Source organism: Alexandromys fortis, unplaced genomic scaffold (assembly GCF_014885135.2).
Source record: "Alexandromys fortis isolate MF-2015 unplaced genomic scaffold, M_Fortis_MF-2015_v1.1 scaffold_10, whole genome shotgun sequence".
Classification (NCBI taxonomy): Eukaryota; Metazoa; Chordata; class Mammalia; order Rodentia; family Cricetidae; genus Alexandromys; species Alexandromys fortis.
The window spans coordinates 4,473,049-4,490,707 of NW_026067895.1; the positions used below are offsets into that span (position 1 = coordinate 4,473,049).

General features: G+C 41.3%; 1 protein-coding gene across 2 annotated transcripts in view; it reads right to left on the reverse strand.

Annotated features, from left to right (window-relative positions):
• Positions 1 to 17,659, reverse strand: part of Rorb (RAR related orphan receptor B) — a 187,988-nt gene that overhangs the window by 12,925 nt on the left and 157,404 nt on the right. For both annotated transcript variants that reach the window (XM_050160677.1, XM_050160670.1), the window contains exons 6-9: positions 16,144 to 16,276; positions 12,908 to 13,015; positions 10,838 to 10,948; positions 8,031 to 8,143 (exon numbers count right to left, since the gene is read on the reverse strand). In XM_050160677.1, the coding sequence (XP_050016634.1) occupies positions 8,031 to 8,143; positions 10,838 to 10,948; positions 12,908 to 13,015; positions 16,144 to 16,276 (465 nt within the window). The remainder of the gene's footprint in view (positions 1 to 8,030; positions 8,144 to 10,837; positions 10,949 to 12,907; positions 13,016 to 16,143; positions 16,277 to 17,659) is intronic.

Below are 17,659 nucleotides of genomic sequence, written 5' to 3' on the forward strand. Positions count from 1 at the left end.
CAAAGTAGAAGAGGGAGAGGCTGAACCCATCCATCTCACCTGTCCAGGTCCACATTTCTTTTTTTGATTTTTGTGGAACCAGACCTAGGCATTTGGACTGAAATAATATTGAGCTTGAGATTCCTTTCCATGTCATAAACCTCTTCCCTTCCTCTCCTCTGCCCATTCTTGACATCATGTGCTACATCTTCTTTCCATCTGGCCTTTGTGTGTGTGGGGGGTGACATTAGAAGTGGGCATTTGTCTCACTAGGACTGGGATTTAGAATCAGACTTTAGCCCAAGGTACTTTCTAAATGTAGCCAAGACTACAAGTCACTTATGATACTCAGTGTATGTCCCCATAAGGACCAGGAACCAAAGAGCATTGGTATTCACACACACACACACACACATACACACACACACACACACACACACTTAGAAAGAAAGAGAGAGATAAAGAGAGACAGAGAGAGAGAAACACACAGAGACAGGCACACATAGAGAGAAATGAAATAGATACCTCAAGATGGATAAGCACGGGGTGGAAAATCTTAAGGTCTCCCAACCCCATTATCTTCATGAGTGTAAACTTTTTTTTTTAAACTTTAGATTCTGTCATAGCTTTCTACAGCTTCATCTCAACTCATTTTATTTTTTAGTATAGTTAAACTCGACTCATGTTACTTGTAACTAAAGAACTCCAATGGATACACCATGCTGCAACTTGAGGAGTAAAAGAGTAATCTACCGAACTCTTCTGTTTTACAGATACTTAATCTGACGGCCAGTGCCTGGAATTCTGCGGTGCTGGCCTTACAGAATTTACCAGTCCATTGTAAGCAACTACAACAGACTGCCACAGTCTGGTCTCTTCCAGGAGTTCCTGGAAGAAACTGCCAAGGCACTGTTCGCCGTGTTCTCCTGGCTCCTGAACTCAGAACAATTGCAGGCTGAAGGGGCAAACTATCCCAGGAGAGAACTGTGTTCCGTGAATAATGATTTGAAATTTAAAACTTGCGGACTCTGTTAAGGTGTTTTATATAATTCTGCCTGTTCTTGCATTATTCTACTATATATTTACAGCTGTGTAGAAGCCCGAGGGGAGCTTCAAGGGATGCCCCAGATGTGGTTACACAGGTATGTTACATTGTGATACTATTCACTGAGCGATATAAGGCATTTGAAAAAAAAAATAAAGACATTTAAAGCTGCAGAACAAATTCCTAGCCACATAGAAAAGAGGATAGTGAGACTGAGGACACAAGCCACAACTTCTGGGCGGGGCTGTCTTATTTTCTGGTAGTACTGACTGTTGATTTCAGGTGAGCTTGACCCCTATTATCTAGTTAATCAACTAGGAAGTCTCAGACCTACACTAAAATTGCATGTGTGGAAAGGATACACACAAGGCCTCAACATCCTGTTATTAGCCAGAGGAGTGTCTGTTTCTGACCCCATGGGATATGCAGGGAAAGACAGCAGGAAAGGCTTTCTGGTTTCCCTGGCTCCTTCAGTATTTTCTGCATGGACTCTAGGGGCCAAATGCTTGTTTCTTCTATGTTCATTTCACAATGGCCTTGTTGATACCGGGTCCTCATGAGAGGACACATCAGCATGTAGCTGAGAGTGATCAGGAATGATAGAAGCAAGGCTTCAAACACCAACATGTAAAATAGGGTTAAGATTTCTTTCTATCTTTTAAGCTTTTCTCTAGTAACTTGTATTCTTATAATAGAAAGATGAGGTCCTTATGTTGAAGAAATGGTTTTCTTATCTTATACTAGAAATAGACAAAGGAATTAAGAAGTTACTGAGTCTGTTAGCAATATCTTTCCCAAGCTCAACCTAGTGCAGGACTTCTGGGAAGGTGGAAGCCTTTGAAGGGGGGGGTGTCTCTGAGTTAATCAAACATTTAGAAGTGAGAACCCACAAATTAATTGCTTAGCTGCTGGTAGTGGCTTAGATTGAAATTCTCACTCTCTTGTTCACACACTGGTCTACTCTGGGTGAGGTAAAGGATTGCGTGAGTTTTCAGTTTCTTCTTTCATAAAGTAGGATAATAAGAGTATAACTTTGAAAACTCAAGAGTCAGCCTATCTGGATCTCTCAGTGCAGCGTTGGACACAACAAAAATCTTAGTCGTTCTGAACTATTCATTGCCTTGGCCAGTCATGTGATTTTTGTCATTCTTTGTTTTTTTTTTATTGTAATCAGAGTGGTGCTTTGTTTCACGCTTCGCGTCATATGACATATCTCATATACACAGCTATCGCACACGCTATCTGTAATGAACATTTGTGAAGTAAGCAATACCACTGTGACTTAGGAACCCTCTTTACACGTGAGACTTTCTTCCGCAGTGTAAAGTGTTGGTTGTGATAGTGTAAGACTATGCCACACTGCCTCCTGCAAAGTTAGGGCTTTGTACCGTAGTGTCTCACCTGGAAGGGGGAAGCAAGGCTCAGCTCCCTCACCCAGGTAAGAGATTATGTTCAGACACAGAGAAGGGAAGGAGAGGCTGGGTCTTAGGTGGACAGAAGACACTGATCTCCCTTATGTCTGAACTTCATCATCTAAATCAGCAGTGTCCAATAAAAACAGAAGAGAGAATTTGATGCTCTTGTATTGCTTACTACAACTTAGGATAAGAATACAACTCCAGGCATTTCTATTTGCAGAATTTCTAGGAAAAATAAATATATAACTAAGGATATGTCATGACTTTAGTAACCCAGGAGACAGAAAGAAGGGACCGAATTGGGAAGGCCTACGTCAGATGTGCCTCTAGTTGTTGGCAAGACTCAGAGACCTCTTTAGGGGAAGATTGAGAAATGGACTTGAAGGCATGATTGCGAGAGATGCCCAGTTCTAAGCTTTGTCCTTGACTGTATATATACATGCTCTACATTGGATTGGTACATCCTTCTTCTCTGCCTCTGTTCCTATGGTCGGAGCAACAAGAAGGGAGGATTTAGTGATTTATGATGAAGGAGGAGGACAGGCCAGAGGTGTGAAATGACAACAGTCGTCACAGTTCTGAATTTGTTACTGATCTTGCATCTGCTCAGCAGGTCCTGCCAACCTCAACTAGACCCTGGACCTCAAAGATCCTCACCTAGGAAACAAACCTCCCCTAATGAGTCAGGGCAATGCCAATGGAGAGCCAATGGAGAGGCTGACCTCCGGATACATGTACCATCAACACTGAACACTGTAAGCTTTGGTCTCCAAGATCACTCCAAGCAACATAGTACCAGTTTGAATCAGCAAGATGGGGCAAAATCGTCCTCTTCTGTTCCCCATTACAATGGAAAACATCCAAGGAGTCCTTAAAATAACCACACAGTACTGAGCAGTGGAGGGCAAAGAGAACGTCTGGAAGAACCTTTGTTTTTTTCCTTTTGGACATCAAAGGATGTTATACTGAAGAGAACTTAAAGACCAGGCAGTCCATCCTACTCGTTTCCCAGACAAGAAAAGTGAAGCCCAGAAACAGATGGGCTGCCTCCTCTAGTCATATGGGGCTTAAAAATATATATGTCTATTTATTTTTTCATGAGCTTTCATGAAAGTGACCAGTGTTATCTCATTTCCTGGCTTCTCAAATTCAGGATCCTGCCCAATCTAACTATTATTTATAGTGTGGATAAACCTTCCACTTCCCTACCTCCGTACTGGCCCATCACATGGAACCCCTTCTCCACTTTCCCCACCATCCACTTGGACTTTGTGGAAAGTTTCCACCCTTTGAGGATGATTCCAAACATTAATTTTTATATGGGCATTTCCCTACTGAAGTAAAATTCCTCCTATCAACGCCAATCCTATCCTTTATAAAACAATAGCTTACATAAAGGTAAATACTTTGAAGGACTACATGGAGTGATTGAAAATGATGTCACTTAGTCCTTGAAATACCCCCAAGACACTGGTGACACTTTCAGCCTGTTATACAGTGAGTTTGAAACCTGTGTTTGGGGGTTCTCAGCTAGCACAGCTCTAAAGCTGTGATAATTTATTAAAAATATGGTGCGTATTAATACACTTCTGAGGAGAGGAAAATCTAATCTCTAACTTTTTCTCTTAAATATCCTTCTAAATGGAAAAAAGAAACCAATGAAGCTTCCTAGTTAATGGATATTGAACCCTTAAATTTTCAAATCCTCACTACATTGAAGTTAGGCTCAAAGTATAAAGCATGGCTGCCTAAGCCTTAATTTCAAGGTAGGTTGAAGTATGTTGTAGTCTGTTCTTTCAGGGTGAAGTCCAACAACTGTATGGACACTGTGTCTTTATCCTGTTATCATGTATGCTTATTCAGGATTAAACAGGCAAGTGGTATGAGCATTTTCTTTTCTTCAAATTATAGCATAGGCTGACTGGTGTCCCATACCTATGAAGATTTAGCCTAAACCTCTGCCCTTGAATACATCATTCATGTTTTGCATGACTTCTCTCAGACAAAGCTTTAAATGTTTCCATGGGTTATATGTATATTAAATGTTGGGAACAACCATTTTTATTTAAGAAGTGACTATGAGGAAATACGAAAGTTCCTGAAAAGATGGAAAAATTTACAGTGCTGTGGAGTGGTTTTCACTTGGGCTTAACAAAATTTTTTTTCTTTGGGAGAGTTCTGTTGGAGGCATTGGTTTTCCTTGGATATTAAATGTTTCCCAAAGGTGCATATATTAAATGTTTGTTCAAAAAGCTTGTGGTGGTGTTGGGAGGTGGTGAGACCTTTAATAAAAATGGCATAGAGAAAGGAAGTTAGCAAACTGTGGACATGGCTTTTTGGGGGATTTTGGGAGTCTTCTCCTTTCTTGACTTGTTCTTTGCATCTGGTCACCTTGAGGTGAACAACTTCGCTCCACCATGTGTTCCTGCAATGGTGTTCTATCTCTCTAGGAGCCACAAAATTACAGGGAATTACATGGATTGACACCTCTTAAACCATGGGCCGAAATGAAATGTCCTTCTAAGTTGCTACTGTCGGTCATTTTGTCGTGCCACAGAAAGCTGACTTACACACTGTCCTGAACACTGATAGCACCTGTGTCCTCTAAATGTTAAGGCAAGAAGAAACCATATGGGTTCACTCTTGCTCCCTGGCACTTGACAATGGATCTGAAACTCAAATGAAGTTATGTATCTGAACCTAAGGGGGACAAATGAGAATCTATCCTTCACTGTGTTTTGGTCTTTCCATATTAGCAAGCAACATCTCGTTAATATGACAGCTATTATAAAGAGTGGTCCAAACAAGAACCCAGCATTTAACCATGAGCTCTGGGAGTTACTGCTTCATCATCCAGCTCCAGAGAGTGGTGCAGAAGAAATAATCCTCTCCTAGAGTTTTCCCAGGATTCAATCTTCTAAAATTATCTCTTTATTAAAAAGAATAGAATTGTGTATTTTTCTTTCGCTAAAGCTGAAGAAAGCAGGTTTAAGCTGATCTATAGAATCGATGTTGCAATTGTTTTCTTGCTATCAAGTATATTACATGTGTCCATCTCTGTCTGTTTTCTCAAGTCTCCAATAGTTCAGATCACGACCAGAAGGTCAGGATGTGGAATCTAGAGGAAGCATATAAGCACAAACATTTCACCTTCCTGAGAGAAGCAATATGCTTACTTTTATAACAGATCTGTAGGGAAGCATTAAAATTTAATCCTTTTTGCATTGAGGTTGAGAGCAGGATTTCTAGGCAAATAGACAACATTCTCAAGAAGAACAGCAAGAACTTTTGTTTAACTCTGTTTTCTTTAAGACCTTAACTTTAGAAGGTAAACTTTTGAGGTATCCAAAACACAAGCAGGAAAGTTTCTGAAGAGATGAGAGAGGATAACAGGTAGCGGAGACGTTATGTCAATGGACGTTATGTATTTGTGAAACCTAGTACCATGTACCATGAATGATACACCAAGACAAAAGGAAACATCCTCTCCATTAATTTGCTGGATAGAATTATACCTATGAGCTAGTAAGTAATTACAGACTAATATTCAGATATTCCATTTTGCTGCCTCCAGAGAGGCTAACAGTAGGTTCAAACTTTACTCTTGACTGGCTAAAACCTGAGGTACGAAGAGCAAGTAACTGGCCCTTAGGAAAAGTTGTGTTGAAGGGAACTATCACTGTAGAGTGCTGTGGAAATGTTCTTCCTGGCGATGTGTTAATTTTAACAAACTTTATCATAATGAAGAAGCATATTTAACTCATGGAGGGTTTTTTTTATAGCAGTTCTCAGTAAGTGCAAAATAAAATCTGATGAAGTCTCCAAATAGTCTTTTCCCTCCCCCTTTGTAAAATAAAGAACTCCAAGGGCAGAGTGGGAAGGCTTAATGATAAAAATATAAAGAGTAGGATTCCTATTATCTTTAACCAAGAATAAGTTAAATTTGCCAGTTTCTTTCCTTCTGAAGAGTTTAGTTAAGGAAACAGAGATACGTTAAAATTTAAAATAATATTGTTCTTCTAAGAAATTCTAGTACTTGAGAAACTAATTTAAGATTTAAAATGATGTTGAATGTCAATCACTAACAATTACTTTACTTTGGAAAACAACTTTTCTCAATACTTCTTGTTGTGTAAGTTTCCTTGGAGTTTGAAACATTCCATCTTGCAGGGAAGTGCCTTAAGCCGGTGGAAGGCATACAACTCGATAGCTCCAAGAAGTCCCTGAAACTGACCAGATTCACTAGTCCCCTTCCTGACAGTGTAAGCAATAACAGCTGAGTGTCCCTCTGAAACTGACCGAGTTAAGGTGCAAAGACTTTCAGAGAGCCAGGCTATAAAGAAGACTCAGAGACCAGACCACCTGACTGGGAGAAGCAGAAACTAGCCACACTGCCCGGAAGACATTTAGGCTAGAGTCACTTGGGAAAGACATTGTCCACCCTGTTGAGCCTGCCTGCAGGCTGTGCAGTGGGCTCCAGCTTCCCTGGGTTTTGTGAGCTGCTAAGGTTGGCCTGGATGATGCAGTTGTTTTTTGAGTCCTTTTTCCTTCTGTAAGTAACCCCTCACTCATATTCCTGTAAGTAACCCCGTAAAACTCATCAGTTCATCACGTTGGACCTTGGTAGTATCTGTGATCTGTTGTGGGTTTTCTGTCTGAGGTGTGTAGATATGTGTGTTGTGTCTCCCCAGGAAAAGTTGTTAACACATACCACCTTAAAGATGACCATGCTTAATTAAGCCAAATCAATAAATGGGTGTCATGTGGCTGTTTGCATTCACCCCGCATGCCAACATGTTGAAATAACCCCAGTTATTCTAGACATATATGAAGAGATTAGAGTGGAAGGAAAATTAAGAGGTCATGGGGCCACCCTTAATTTCCACCCTGAACAGGACAGTTGTTTGGACGTATCTGAGAAGTCAGCACACAGTGTCTAGCAGAACCTGACAGCGGCAACTACTTCTTGTGGCAGCCCACTTCTGTGTTCAGAAAATCACACACCGCATTTGATGCTTCTCTCTAATTTTGAACAAACATCTCAGTGATCTTACTTGGCCCAGACCTGACTCATGATGGTGCAGCCTACTCTTTTCTCACTGATGAACTGGAAGGCTTGTCTCCCTGCTTCAAGTGTCTGATCCTTGAATGACACTCACACACCTGTGGGTTTTTTTGTTTTGTCTCCCTGGGTCTTGGGCTCTCATCTGTCCATATCGTCTTTCTCCAGGAAAGCTATTCTCCACAGCCAGGCATGGTACTATACAACTGTAACTTTAGCATTGGGAAACTAAGCAGGAAGTGTGTGTGTGTGTGTGTGTGTGTGTGTGTGTGTGTGGTGGGGGGTGATCATGAGTTCAAGGTCAACCTGGGGGACATAGCCAGGCCCTGCCTAGCAACCAACCAACCAAAACCCAAAACAACCCCTCAAGCAAATCAACTCTTTTCTCAGTGTCTTTGAATTGACTCATCTCCCTTTGGAAAAGCATGTGTTTGTTTGTACTCATGTGGCCCTACACTGGTGAGGAATTCTCCTTGCTCATATAGGGCTCCTTTGGGGATAGCAGGCCTGTAACCTGTGGACTTACCTTTGCCAGGGTCTCGTCATCCAGGTGATTCTTCTGAATCACATGTTGAAGTGCAAAATAGATTTTTTCCTGAAGCTTCTGGACCTTTCTTGGTTCTATCAGCCAGGCTCGGTCTGACAAGGAGAAAAGCCAAAGAATAAAAAGAGGGAACACACGCTTTGCTTCATTTCCCTTACATGTATGAACACTGAAATTTGGACCCATCTTAACTTAGCTGTAAGTTGCTTTTGAAGATATGTAATTATTTATATAAAACATAAATATCTTATAAACACGGCAAGGAAGCCAGCTACATAGGGAAGCCATTTGGTTTAAAGAAAGGCCCTCTTTGCCTAGTGTTGGTGACTGTTTCAACGTTTTGTCCTTTCCAGGCAGATGCTTAGATTTTCTTTCAAAGCAGAAATAGCTGATTTGAAACCATATAGAAATACTGTTAGTAATCACAATCTTCTTCCTTAGCTTGAGTTGTTTCTTCACCGGGTATAAAGCTGATACCATGCTATAATTTATAGAGCACACTCATCAATTTCTAAAGCTAACTTCTGAGTCTGATTTTCCTGTCCTGAATTAAGCAATAGGTAGGTTAATCCCACCTTTCTCCTTTGCTTGCTCCTGTACACTTCCATTTTCCTAGCTTTCTCTCTTCTCAACTCCATTCCCTCCTTCCTTTTGGCTTAGAAGCTTTATGCACCATGGTGACAACGTGTAGCTAGTCTAGTATCATTGCCTCGGTTTGCTCAAGAGACTTTGGGAGTCACCAAACGATGAACAAATGCTCATGGAAAAGCACTTGGCCGTGATCCTTCTGAACGTAGTTCAGGGCAGGTGAGAAACCTGATTCTGTAATCCTACCCAGGCCAAGGACAAGTCAAGCCAAGAGTTAAGCAAACCCTTACATAAGTGAGCACAAAGGACTTCAGTGACAATTGTCAATCAGAATCAAAGAAGTTCCCCTTTCCCTTCCTTAAGCTATTTGGGAGTAAATAGACAGGAGCTAGTAAGTCAAAAGGCAGGGGAAGAGTGGGGTCTGACCCGAGAGGACACGGACCTCTCTTCTGTCTCCTCTAAGCCTGGTGCTATGCCAGGATAATGAGCAGTGCATTTGATATTGCAAAGCCTTGGAGTGTGGGTCTGCTACCAAGGCTGGAAGACTCTCCACTGGGCAGAGAGAGTAAGATAAACAGAATGTTTCCAAACTTTTCAGTGCGCAAGGACAGCATCTGTAGTGTGCGAAAAGGCTGAACAGTTCAATTGGTTTCTAACTCACTGAGACCAACCTAGCCTTCTGGGAGGGTCCTTTCTACTGCTCAATCAAGCTGGAGCTGGCATGTCTTCAGCCTCTGCTGCTAGGAGTTTGCTGAGTTCCACAAACATGTCCAAAGAGAAGGGGACTTTTGAAAGGCTCTTCTTTTGAGTGAGCAGGAGACATCTGCATCTGTAGAAGGCATCTTCTATGGAGCAGAGCTCAGGGCAGACAACTGAATGCAGTGAGAATACGAGAGGACACTATCTGGCATGCAGTTGCTACTAAAAAGGGGCTTCTGTCACTTTCCAGATCTGTGTTCGCCTTCCTGGGCCTTTCGGTTTTTGATGAAAAGGGTCAAATGAAAACCCGAAGCCATTTTTTAAAGACCTGATTGGACGGACTATCAGTGATCATGTTGTGAGCAAGACAGTCTCTGGACAGGAAAGGGCAGAGGTGCCTATTTGTGACTACAGCTAGGATGATATGTCAAAGATATGATAGAATCATAACCACGTTAAAACTGTTTCTTCCAGTCTTACTGCAAGACGTGAGGATGTAAGTAAAGAGGTTGATCTCGGAGAGAAATGGATTGCAGAAATAATTAGTCTTAAAAATGGGGAGGGGTGCATGCTTCATTCAGTAACAAGCCGACAAGAAGCTGTCATGCCACATATCTAACAGACAGTGGCTTGAGTGACTCTGGTCAACGAGGGAGCATGCATTTATTGTCATATTATTTTTATTCTATGATTATACATTATTGAGCTCTTTATTGTTACACTTTAAGCAGGTCATATACTTTAAAGTACATCTGTTGCTACAGTTTTAGCTGATCCATAAACGCCACAGCTTTGGAAAAAACAGTTTCTAAAAAGTTATTTTATTTTAGATCTAGAGAAGGTGTGCTGTGCCCCCGTTGCCCCCCGTTGTAAAGTCTAAGAGTCTATTGTCTTATTCTATCAATAAGGTGACCACAGCTTTGGTGTCACACAGATAAATGATGGCATGCAGCCATGTCTGAGATTCCTCCTCTTCTACCAGGCAAGACCCACTCTACAACTATCCTTCCCCTCAGAAATGCTTAATATTCCTAAGGATATTTGTCTTGAAAGATGATTGCAATGCATTGTGGGTAGAAAAGTCTAAAAATGGTCATTAGGGTCCCTATACTTGATCTTTCATTTAGATATTTTCTGTAAGTTTCACTCTTTTGGACTCTACAATAAAAAAAAATTCCTTTATTCTTAAACTCAAAATAGAACCCAGCCACTCAGACAGGCCACTATTCATTTTTTTATTATTTGTTGGGAAACAATTTTGCTTACCTGGATCTGGGGTGATCCCTGCCACATGTGACACTCTTGTTTTAGGGGAAAATTGGCCATTTTAATAATGTGAGACTACTTGCCTTTGCATTGTTCAAAAATATCAAACAATTGCTAGAGAAAAATACGGTCCCTTTAAAGTTATTTCTTTAACGCTTTGGCTTGGGAAGGTGTAATTGATGTTAAAGATAGTGGAGCAGGTTTGAAAAGAAGGCAAGGGACCCGTGCCTTCCTACCTGGGGATATCAGAACCGCAGAAGAGAACAAAGCGATCTCCTCCTCAGTCAGCTGCAAGGAACACAGATTCTTCGCAAAGTCAAACGCTTCGTTCACCAGGTCATCAGAACCTAAAAGGAAGGAGAAATTTTGAGGGGAAATACTGAACTTGTGAGATGGGGCACTGGAAGGAGCCCCTCATTATCAAGTAGGCAATCAAAGGCTTGCATATTAGACACTCAGACAGGGCATTTTAAGTCCCCAGTCATAAGAAGTGAATGAGGAAAGTGGGCAACAGCCTTGGTGGTGAGGGGATGAAATACTGACTAGTGAGCACTCTGTGTCACGTCAGCTGGGCACACAACCTCAACTTGACAGGCCTGAAAATATTTCTAGCTAAAAAGTTGCAAGAAAGCTGGATTTGATGGCACATGCGTAGAACGTCTGCACTTAGGAGGATGAGGCAGGAGGATTGCAAGTTTGAGGTCAGTCTGCGAACATGGTGAGACTCTCACATCCATAAAATTTTACCAACATGACTGCCTAGACATGAGCTGACCGAGGACTATAAAAGGTATGCCAGAGTGGATGAGAGGAAGACCATGAGGCCTCAGCCCTCCACAAAGAGCGAGCTACAGACACCTACAGAAGGCTGAGAGCAGGAGGAACAGTTTTCCTCAGCAATTAGTCAAACACCAAATGGTCAGACATACAAGTAGCATTACACAGACAGAGCAGGTTATATTTAGCAATATATATGTATATATCTATACATATATGCTTGTAATAACAATTAATGAAAAAGGGCACGAATTTGAAAGAGAGTGAGGAGGGCTCTATGGAAAGGTTTGGATAGAGGAAAAGGAAGAGAAAAATGGCATAATTATACTATAAGATCAAACATAAAAGAAAAAATGAAAATATTTTTTAAATATGGGATTTGAGAATCCTTTAGACTTAATCCATAGTTTTCAGAGAGAACCTAGAAAATTCTTTGCTGGGGTTCAGGGAGTATCATTTGTAATGGTATTTGAACCTGGCAACATGAGAGGTTCAGGGGCTTCAAACTGAGACTTCTTATATAATGATAGTGAGCTTCTTTCATTTTGTGTACCCCCACCCCCAAAATCAGATTGATTTTCATTGTCTAATTAAATGTCTCATAGGTCAGTTTCTTAGTCATTGTGAATTTTGACAAAATAGCATTGTATCTCTGCACTGATCTCTGTAAATGTTTATTTGATGAAGCTGGAAATATCCTGAAGCTGCCTGCCAAGTCTTTTCCTTCTTTCTTGAAAATCTAGCCTTGAGAAGGACGTGGAGGCATATCAACTGTAGAAGGGAAAAGGTGCCAGCCCATTGGACTTGCTGGTGGCTGCCATATCAGCTAACAGCACAAGAGGTGAAAGGCCAGTGGCTTCTTTGGTGTCCATGGATGGATATGGAACAAGTGGCCCTATCACTTGCCCAGACCTTTCCTGGCCTCGGCCCATCTTTGCTAATGTTCTCATGTGTGCCTCTTCCTGGCGATTGGATAGGAGGCAACTCAGCACCTCCAAAGACTGATCCTTCTGGTGTGGCCCACAGAGTGATCTAGGGGTCACTCTGATCAGGACAGTGTCAACTGTCTGTGCTCCCAGAAACTCAGAGTCCACAGGCAGATGCACACTCTTCTGGATGGAAAACAAATACAGCAACAGGCTGTTGTGTATGTTACACGTGGTTATTTCTCTTGATTATCTTCATCAATGATTATGAATTAACTTAAGAAACTCGAAGGTCACTCCTATAGACTTCCAGTGGTCTGCATAATATGCTCTGTAGAGCAGCAAACCAGAAGTTAGGAAAAAAATCATTTAGCATCAGACTTTGTTTATTTCCACAAGGCCTCAATTGTGCCAGTTTTAATAGAGCTCATTGTTCTTTCCTTCCCTTCCTGATTAGGGATTGAAATGAGAGGAACTGGAGAGTTAGATGAAATACTGAACACTCACCTGGTCCAGTACCAATCAAATAACGAGATACTAGGCATATCATTAGCTATTTCAGTATAAGTGGGGAAGCTGTGTTGTCATCCAAGAGGAACTTACCTAAGGCTTTGAACATTTGCATTCCTCCATATTTTCCTTCAAACAGAACAGTGTTGTTTAATGGATTGAAGGCACGGCACATTCTCACTAAAACCACTTCCAAGCAACCTATAAGACAAAAGAATTCAAGATTCATATGTGTTTATCATATATCCAACAATAAAATGGTCCTAGTACAGAAGAGATGGGAAACTTTTCAGGACTTTACTTTTTTGATACAAGATCTCCCTATGTAGGCTTTAAACTCATGGTCCTCCTGCCTCAGTCCCCAAGGTCTGGGCTATTCTACCAAATCTAGGAACATTCTAATTTTAAAGTAGTAATCTTAGGGGCTAACAAGATGGCTTAGCTGTTAAGAGAACTTGCTGCAATTCTAGAGAACCAAAGTAGGTATCAGCATCCATGTTAGAAAGGTCACAACCACATGTAACTCTAGTTCCAGGGGATTCTATATTCTCTTCTGGTCTCTGTAGGTACCTCTACACATGCGGTGCGTGCGCGCACACACACACACATACAGAATAATAATTTTAGGAAGACCTTTTGATACTTAGTGTAATGTTTTTCCTAACACTTAGATGAAGAGTTAAAGAGGAAAAATATATGTTAAAGGTAGCTAATATGGAAGGAAGCAACAACATTTTGTGGGGAGTGGAGCATTTCTTTGGAGTTTTTGACTAATAATAAATTTCACTCCAGCTTTTGAATTTGTAATTGACAAATGGTTCAGGAAAGGCTTGTGTCAGCCTCACATCTAATCTGTGAGCTTTGGGAAAAGGGCTACTACTGGGAAAATTCACCTTTGGGTTTCTCTGCCACATGAAATAGCAATAGGCTATTGGGGGATTTCATTCAGTCTTGCTTCATGTAGGACCAAAGAAAGTTCCCAGCACACAGTAGGTGCTTAATAAATTCATCTCCTGCCTTTTTTTGTCATCTGAACCTCCATTTCTATCCAGAAGCACTACTGTTGCACAGTTTCTCCGTATTTTGGAGATGTGAACTTTGCCCCATTTGAAGGTTAGCGACTCCAAAGTCCGAAATTCTCTGTGAAGATTGTCCAGTTGGTTGTTGCGCCTATGGTCCCTTTCTTACGTTCTCACTCTATTCTGATGTTTGGGTTTATTTCTTTGCTTTGCTCAATTTCTTGACTGTTAGTCTCTGGGTTTAAAGACAGGAGAAGATGCACAAATATTAACTCAACATGGTCATCTTGACACCAATGGGAATAGATATCTTGATTGCTTATCTGCAGTATGGAAGATAGTTTCCTGGGCCCCTTACAGTCATGATCATGGCTGCAGCTTGCACCGACCATTTCAAGCAAATTTTAGTAGCTCCATTGCAGGATTACGGGAGGTTTCAAAGTGGTAAATACCTTTTATACTGGAGACAACATTTATTCAGGAGGCAGAGATGTTAGTGACCTTATAATTCAGTGATAACAGCCATGAATGGGTGATCTCTGAATCTCAGAAATGTGCTGAACTGGGTTCCCCTCTAACAGGTTTGAATTCCATGGTCTGTGATGGTGGCTGCCTCTCTGAACTGTTGGAAAGCTTCTTTGCTGCAAGGGATACAATTCTTAGTTTGGAGTTCTGTGTTTCGAGTTCCATCCTTTATTTTAAACATCAGGACACTGCTGTCTTAAGGTGTCAGTCCAAGTTTATACATCAAATGGATCAGATTTTATTTGTTATTTTTATTTTTATTCCACACTTCCTAAACTCATCAAGAGGTAGAAGTCATAAGGTACCTTTGACCCTGGGTGGTCTTTCATGGTGGCGTTAACTGATAGAGGATGGTATTCACAACCCATTGTGGCTTCTTAAGTTAATTTAGAAGACTCTAAGAATGCCTGGTGTGTAGTTTTGGAATTTTAGCTCCCAGAGCCCTGTGCCTATACTGCCTGGAAGTCCAGGCCTTCAGTGGAGATAACATTCTTACAGGACCAGCAACCGAAGCCCAACATCAGAGCCTTTGACGATGCCAGTCTGTCATCCAGCGCGGACAGTCCTCCACATAAGAAAGAAAGTGGATTCTCCTGTCCTGATGGGAATTGCCTCAATGTGCAAGAAAATAAACATAGTAGGGACAAGCCATTCGCTATAAACTATAGCTCTGAGAGCAAGATAAAGAAACAATTCTTTTTTTTTTTTGTTTTTGTTTTTTCGAGACAGGGTTTCTTTGTGGTTTTGGAGCCTGTCCTGGAACTAGCTCTTGTAGACCAGGCTGGTCTCGAACTCACAGAGATCCGCCTGCCTCTGCCTCCCGAATGCTGGGATTAAAGGCGTGCGCCACCACCGCCCGGAAAAGAAACAATTCTTTAGCTAAATTTTAGGACGGCTAGGTAACCGATAATGCTAGAATTAGTGCCTGAGTCAACGTTCTTGCCGGTTTATATTATTGGTTAAGGAATCAACATTATGTTACCATAACAACTATGTGTGGCCTATATTCCAACACCAGCTTTATCATGATTTGTGATATTGAATGCAACCTTTGACCCTTCTTTATCTTTACAATCTTTGCTTCAAGTATGAAATGATGCCGATGTCGTAAGAATAAATGAGACATGCAAATGTGAAGACATGTTCATGGGAAAGGGATGTCATTTCCATTGTGGAAAAGTCCAGGAAGATGAACCCAAATGCTACTGTGTTCTAATTTTCTTTTCAAAAGGTTCCAAGAAAGACATACGTTTTTGTTTCTGCTTTTTTTTTTTTTTTTTAAATCTTATGTTGAATTCCTAAGGGTCTTCGTGTATGTTAAAGAGAACACTAGAGAAGAGGAAGGAAGAATCCCCACACATAGGAGTAGATGCCTGCTGGAGGCTATTCTTATTAAAATGATTGGAAGTGACCATGGAGGCTGAGCCCAGCCAGCCTGGATGTTTTTGTTCTCTTGCAGAATGCGAGGAGCTGGTTTTAGCGCCAGCTCAGCAATTCAGCCACCTTGACATGCTAATTACTTTCGTTGCCTGTCAAGCTGGGCACCTCAGCCTCCGCAATTAATAGCTAGCTCTACTTTCAATAAGCAAAATTGTATTTGACTTCAAAGGGGGAAACGAATGAATATCAGGGCATTTTTATTACTGGGTTTCCTTAGGGAATTAGCTGACAATGTAGGTGGTAAAACGGCCTACCCGTGGAAGCAGGGTTTTTAGGACCATCAGAGGGCGGAGGGCTCAAACAGTCCCTGTCTGAAACAGGCCCCCACAGGTCGGCCTGGCTCACCTGACTTCAGCAGTAAAATCTGGTCGTTCTGACACAGCTCCATGAAGCCTGTTATCCGCTTTGCGAACTCCACCACGTACTGGATGGCATGGGTGATCTGGATGGCGCACTGTTGCCACAGAGCCTCCCTGGACTGAAGCAGAGGACATAGACCTTGAGCTGAGCGCCTCCAGGAGCTGATGAAATGCGCATGACCTGTCACACTGGTCGCTGCCACCCAAGGTGGGGAATCAAGAGATGGCTTTTCTTTCTCTTTTGAATTATGCCAATTCCATTGTGCTCAATTGTCAAAAGTATCTAATTTACCAAAGCTAAATCAGGAAAAGCAAGGTTTATAGAATGCGAAATAACTATTTTCCCCATTTCTTACAGCAACAAACTTCCTCTTAGTCTGCTAGTTAAAAACAAACCCCATGTTGATGAATAGTGATTTTATCCTAGCATCTACCATAATACTGTTTTTACGGGAACCTGGTCAACAATGAACATAATATCTTTATGTTGTGTTCTTTCCCCAGAATTTAAGAAAAAAAAATTCTGATTTTCTGGTTGTCATTTATTTTATGGGGGGAGGTAGAAAGTTTCACAATGTAGCCCTGGTTGGCCTAGAACTCAATGTGGAGCTCAAAGAGGCCTCAGATGCAAAGAATCCTTCTGCCCTGGCCACCCGAGTGCTAGAATTGCAGGCAGAAGCCACCAAGTGAATCAGAAATTTTTTTTCCTTTGTATAAGAGAAATTCCATAGGAAAGATAGGAGTTCAAATCAAGTCACTCTAATAAGTAATATAGGACCTCAAATGTATTTTACTACTTTAGTTATTGCTATTTGAACTAAGACACTTAAATCTCTGTGACTTCGAAGTCTACTTTCTATAGATCTTCTTTCGTATGTCTCTATAATTATGCAAAAGAAGCAAGAATTAGGTCACCATGTTGTTTAAATCATACTTTTAGAAAAACACATTTACTTCACTAAATTTCCAACTGGTAGAACTGGTTGGTTTTTGGCAGTCTCAGTCCCAAAGTCAAATTATAAGAAACCTTAGATCCTAGGAACAGCTCTTTCCCTTAAATGTGTCTAGTGTACTTAGAGACACATGGCTATTACTGATAGTACAGGGTGAACTGCACCTTTGTAGGGCCATTTTCAAGGAAAAATGTAGAACGTTTTGCTCCCTGTGTTTGTTCAGCAACCTTGGGCATCATTTTTGGCGGTGATCATCTAAATACTTCTTTTTTGGCTGAACCCATGCTAGTAGGAGAAGTCTCTCGTCTGACAAAGGTTCTATCTCTCCTGTCGTTCATCTGGGGCCATGACTTAAATCAAGGTAGTTATGCCTTCTAGGGAACTTGTGGCAACAAGTGGACATTTTTGGTTGTCACAACTGTGTGAAAGTTGGTATATTATGGATACTCTCAGTCAGTAGAAACCAGAGAGGCAGCAAATTGTCCCTACAATGCATGCGGTAGTCCAACAGCCAAGAATGCCAAGGCCAAGCATGTCAATAATGGTGAG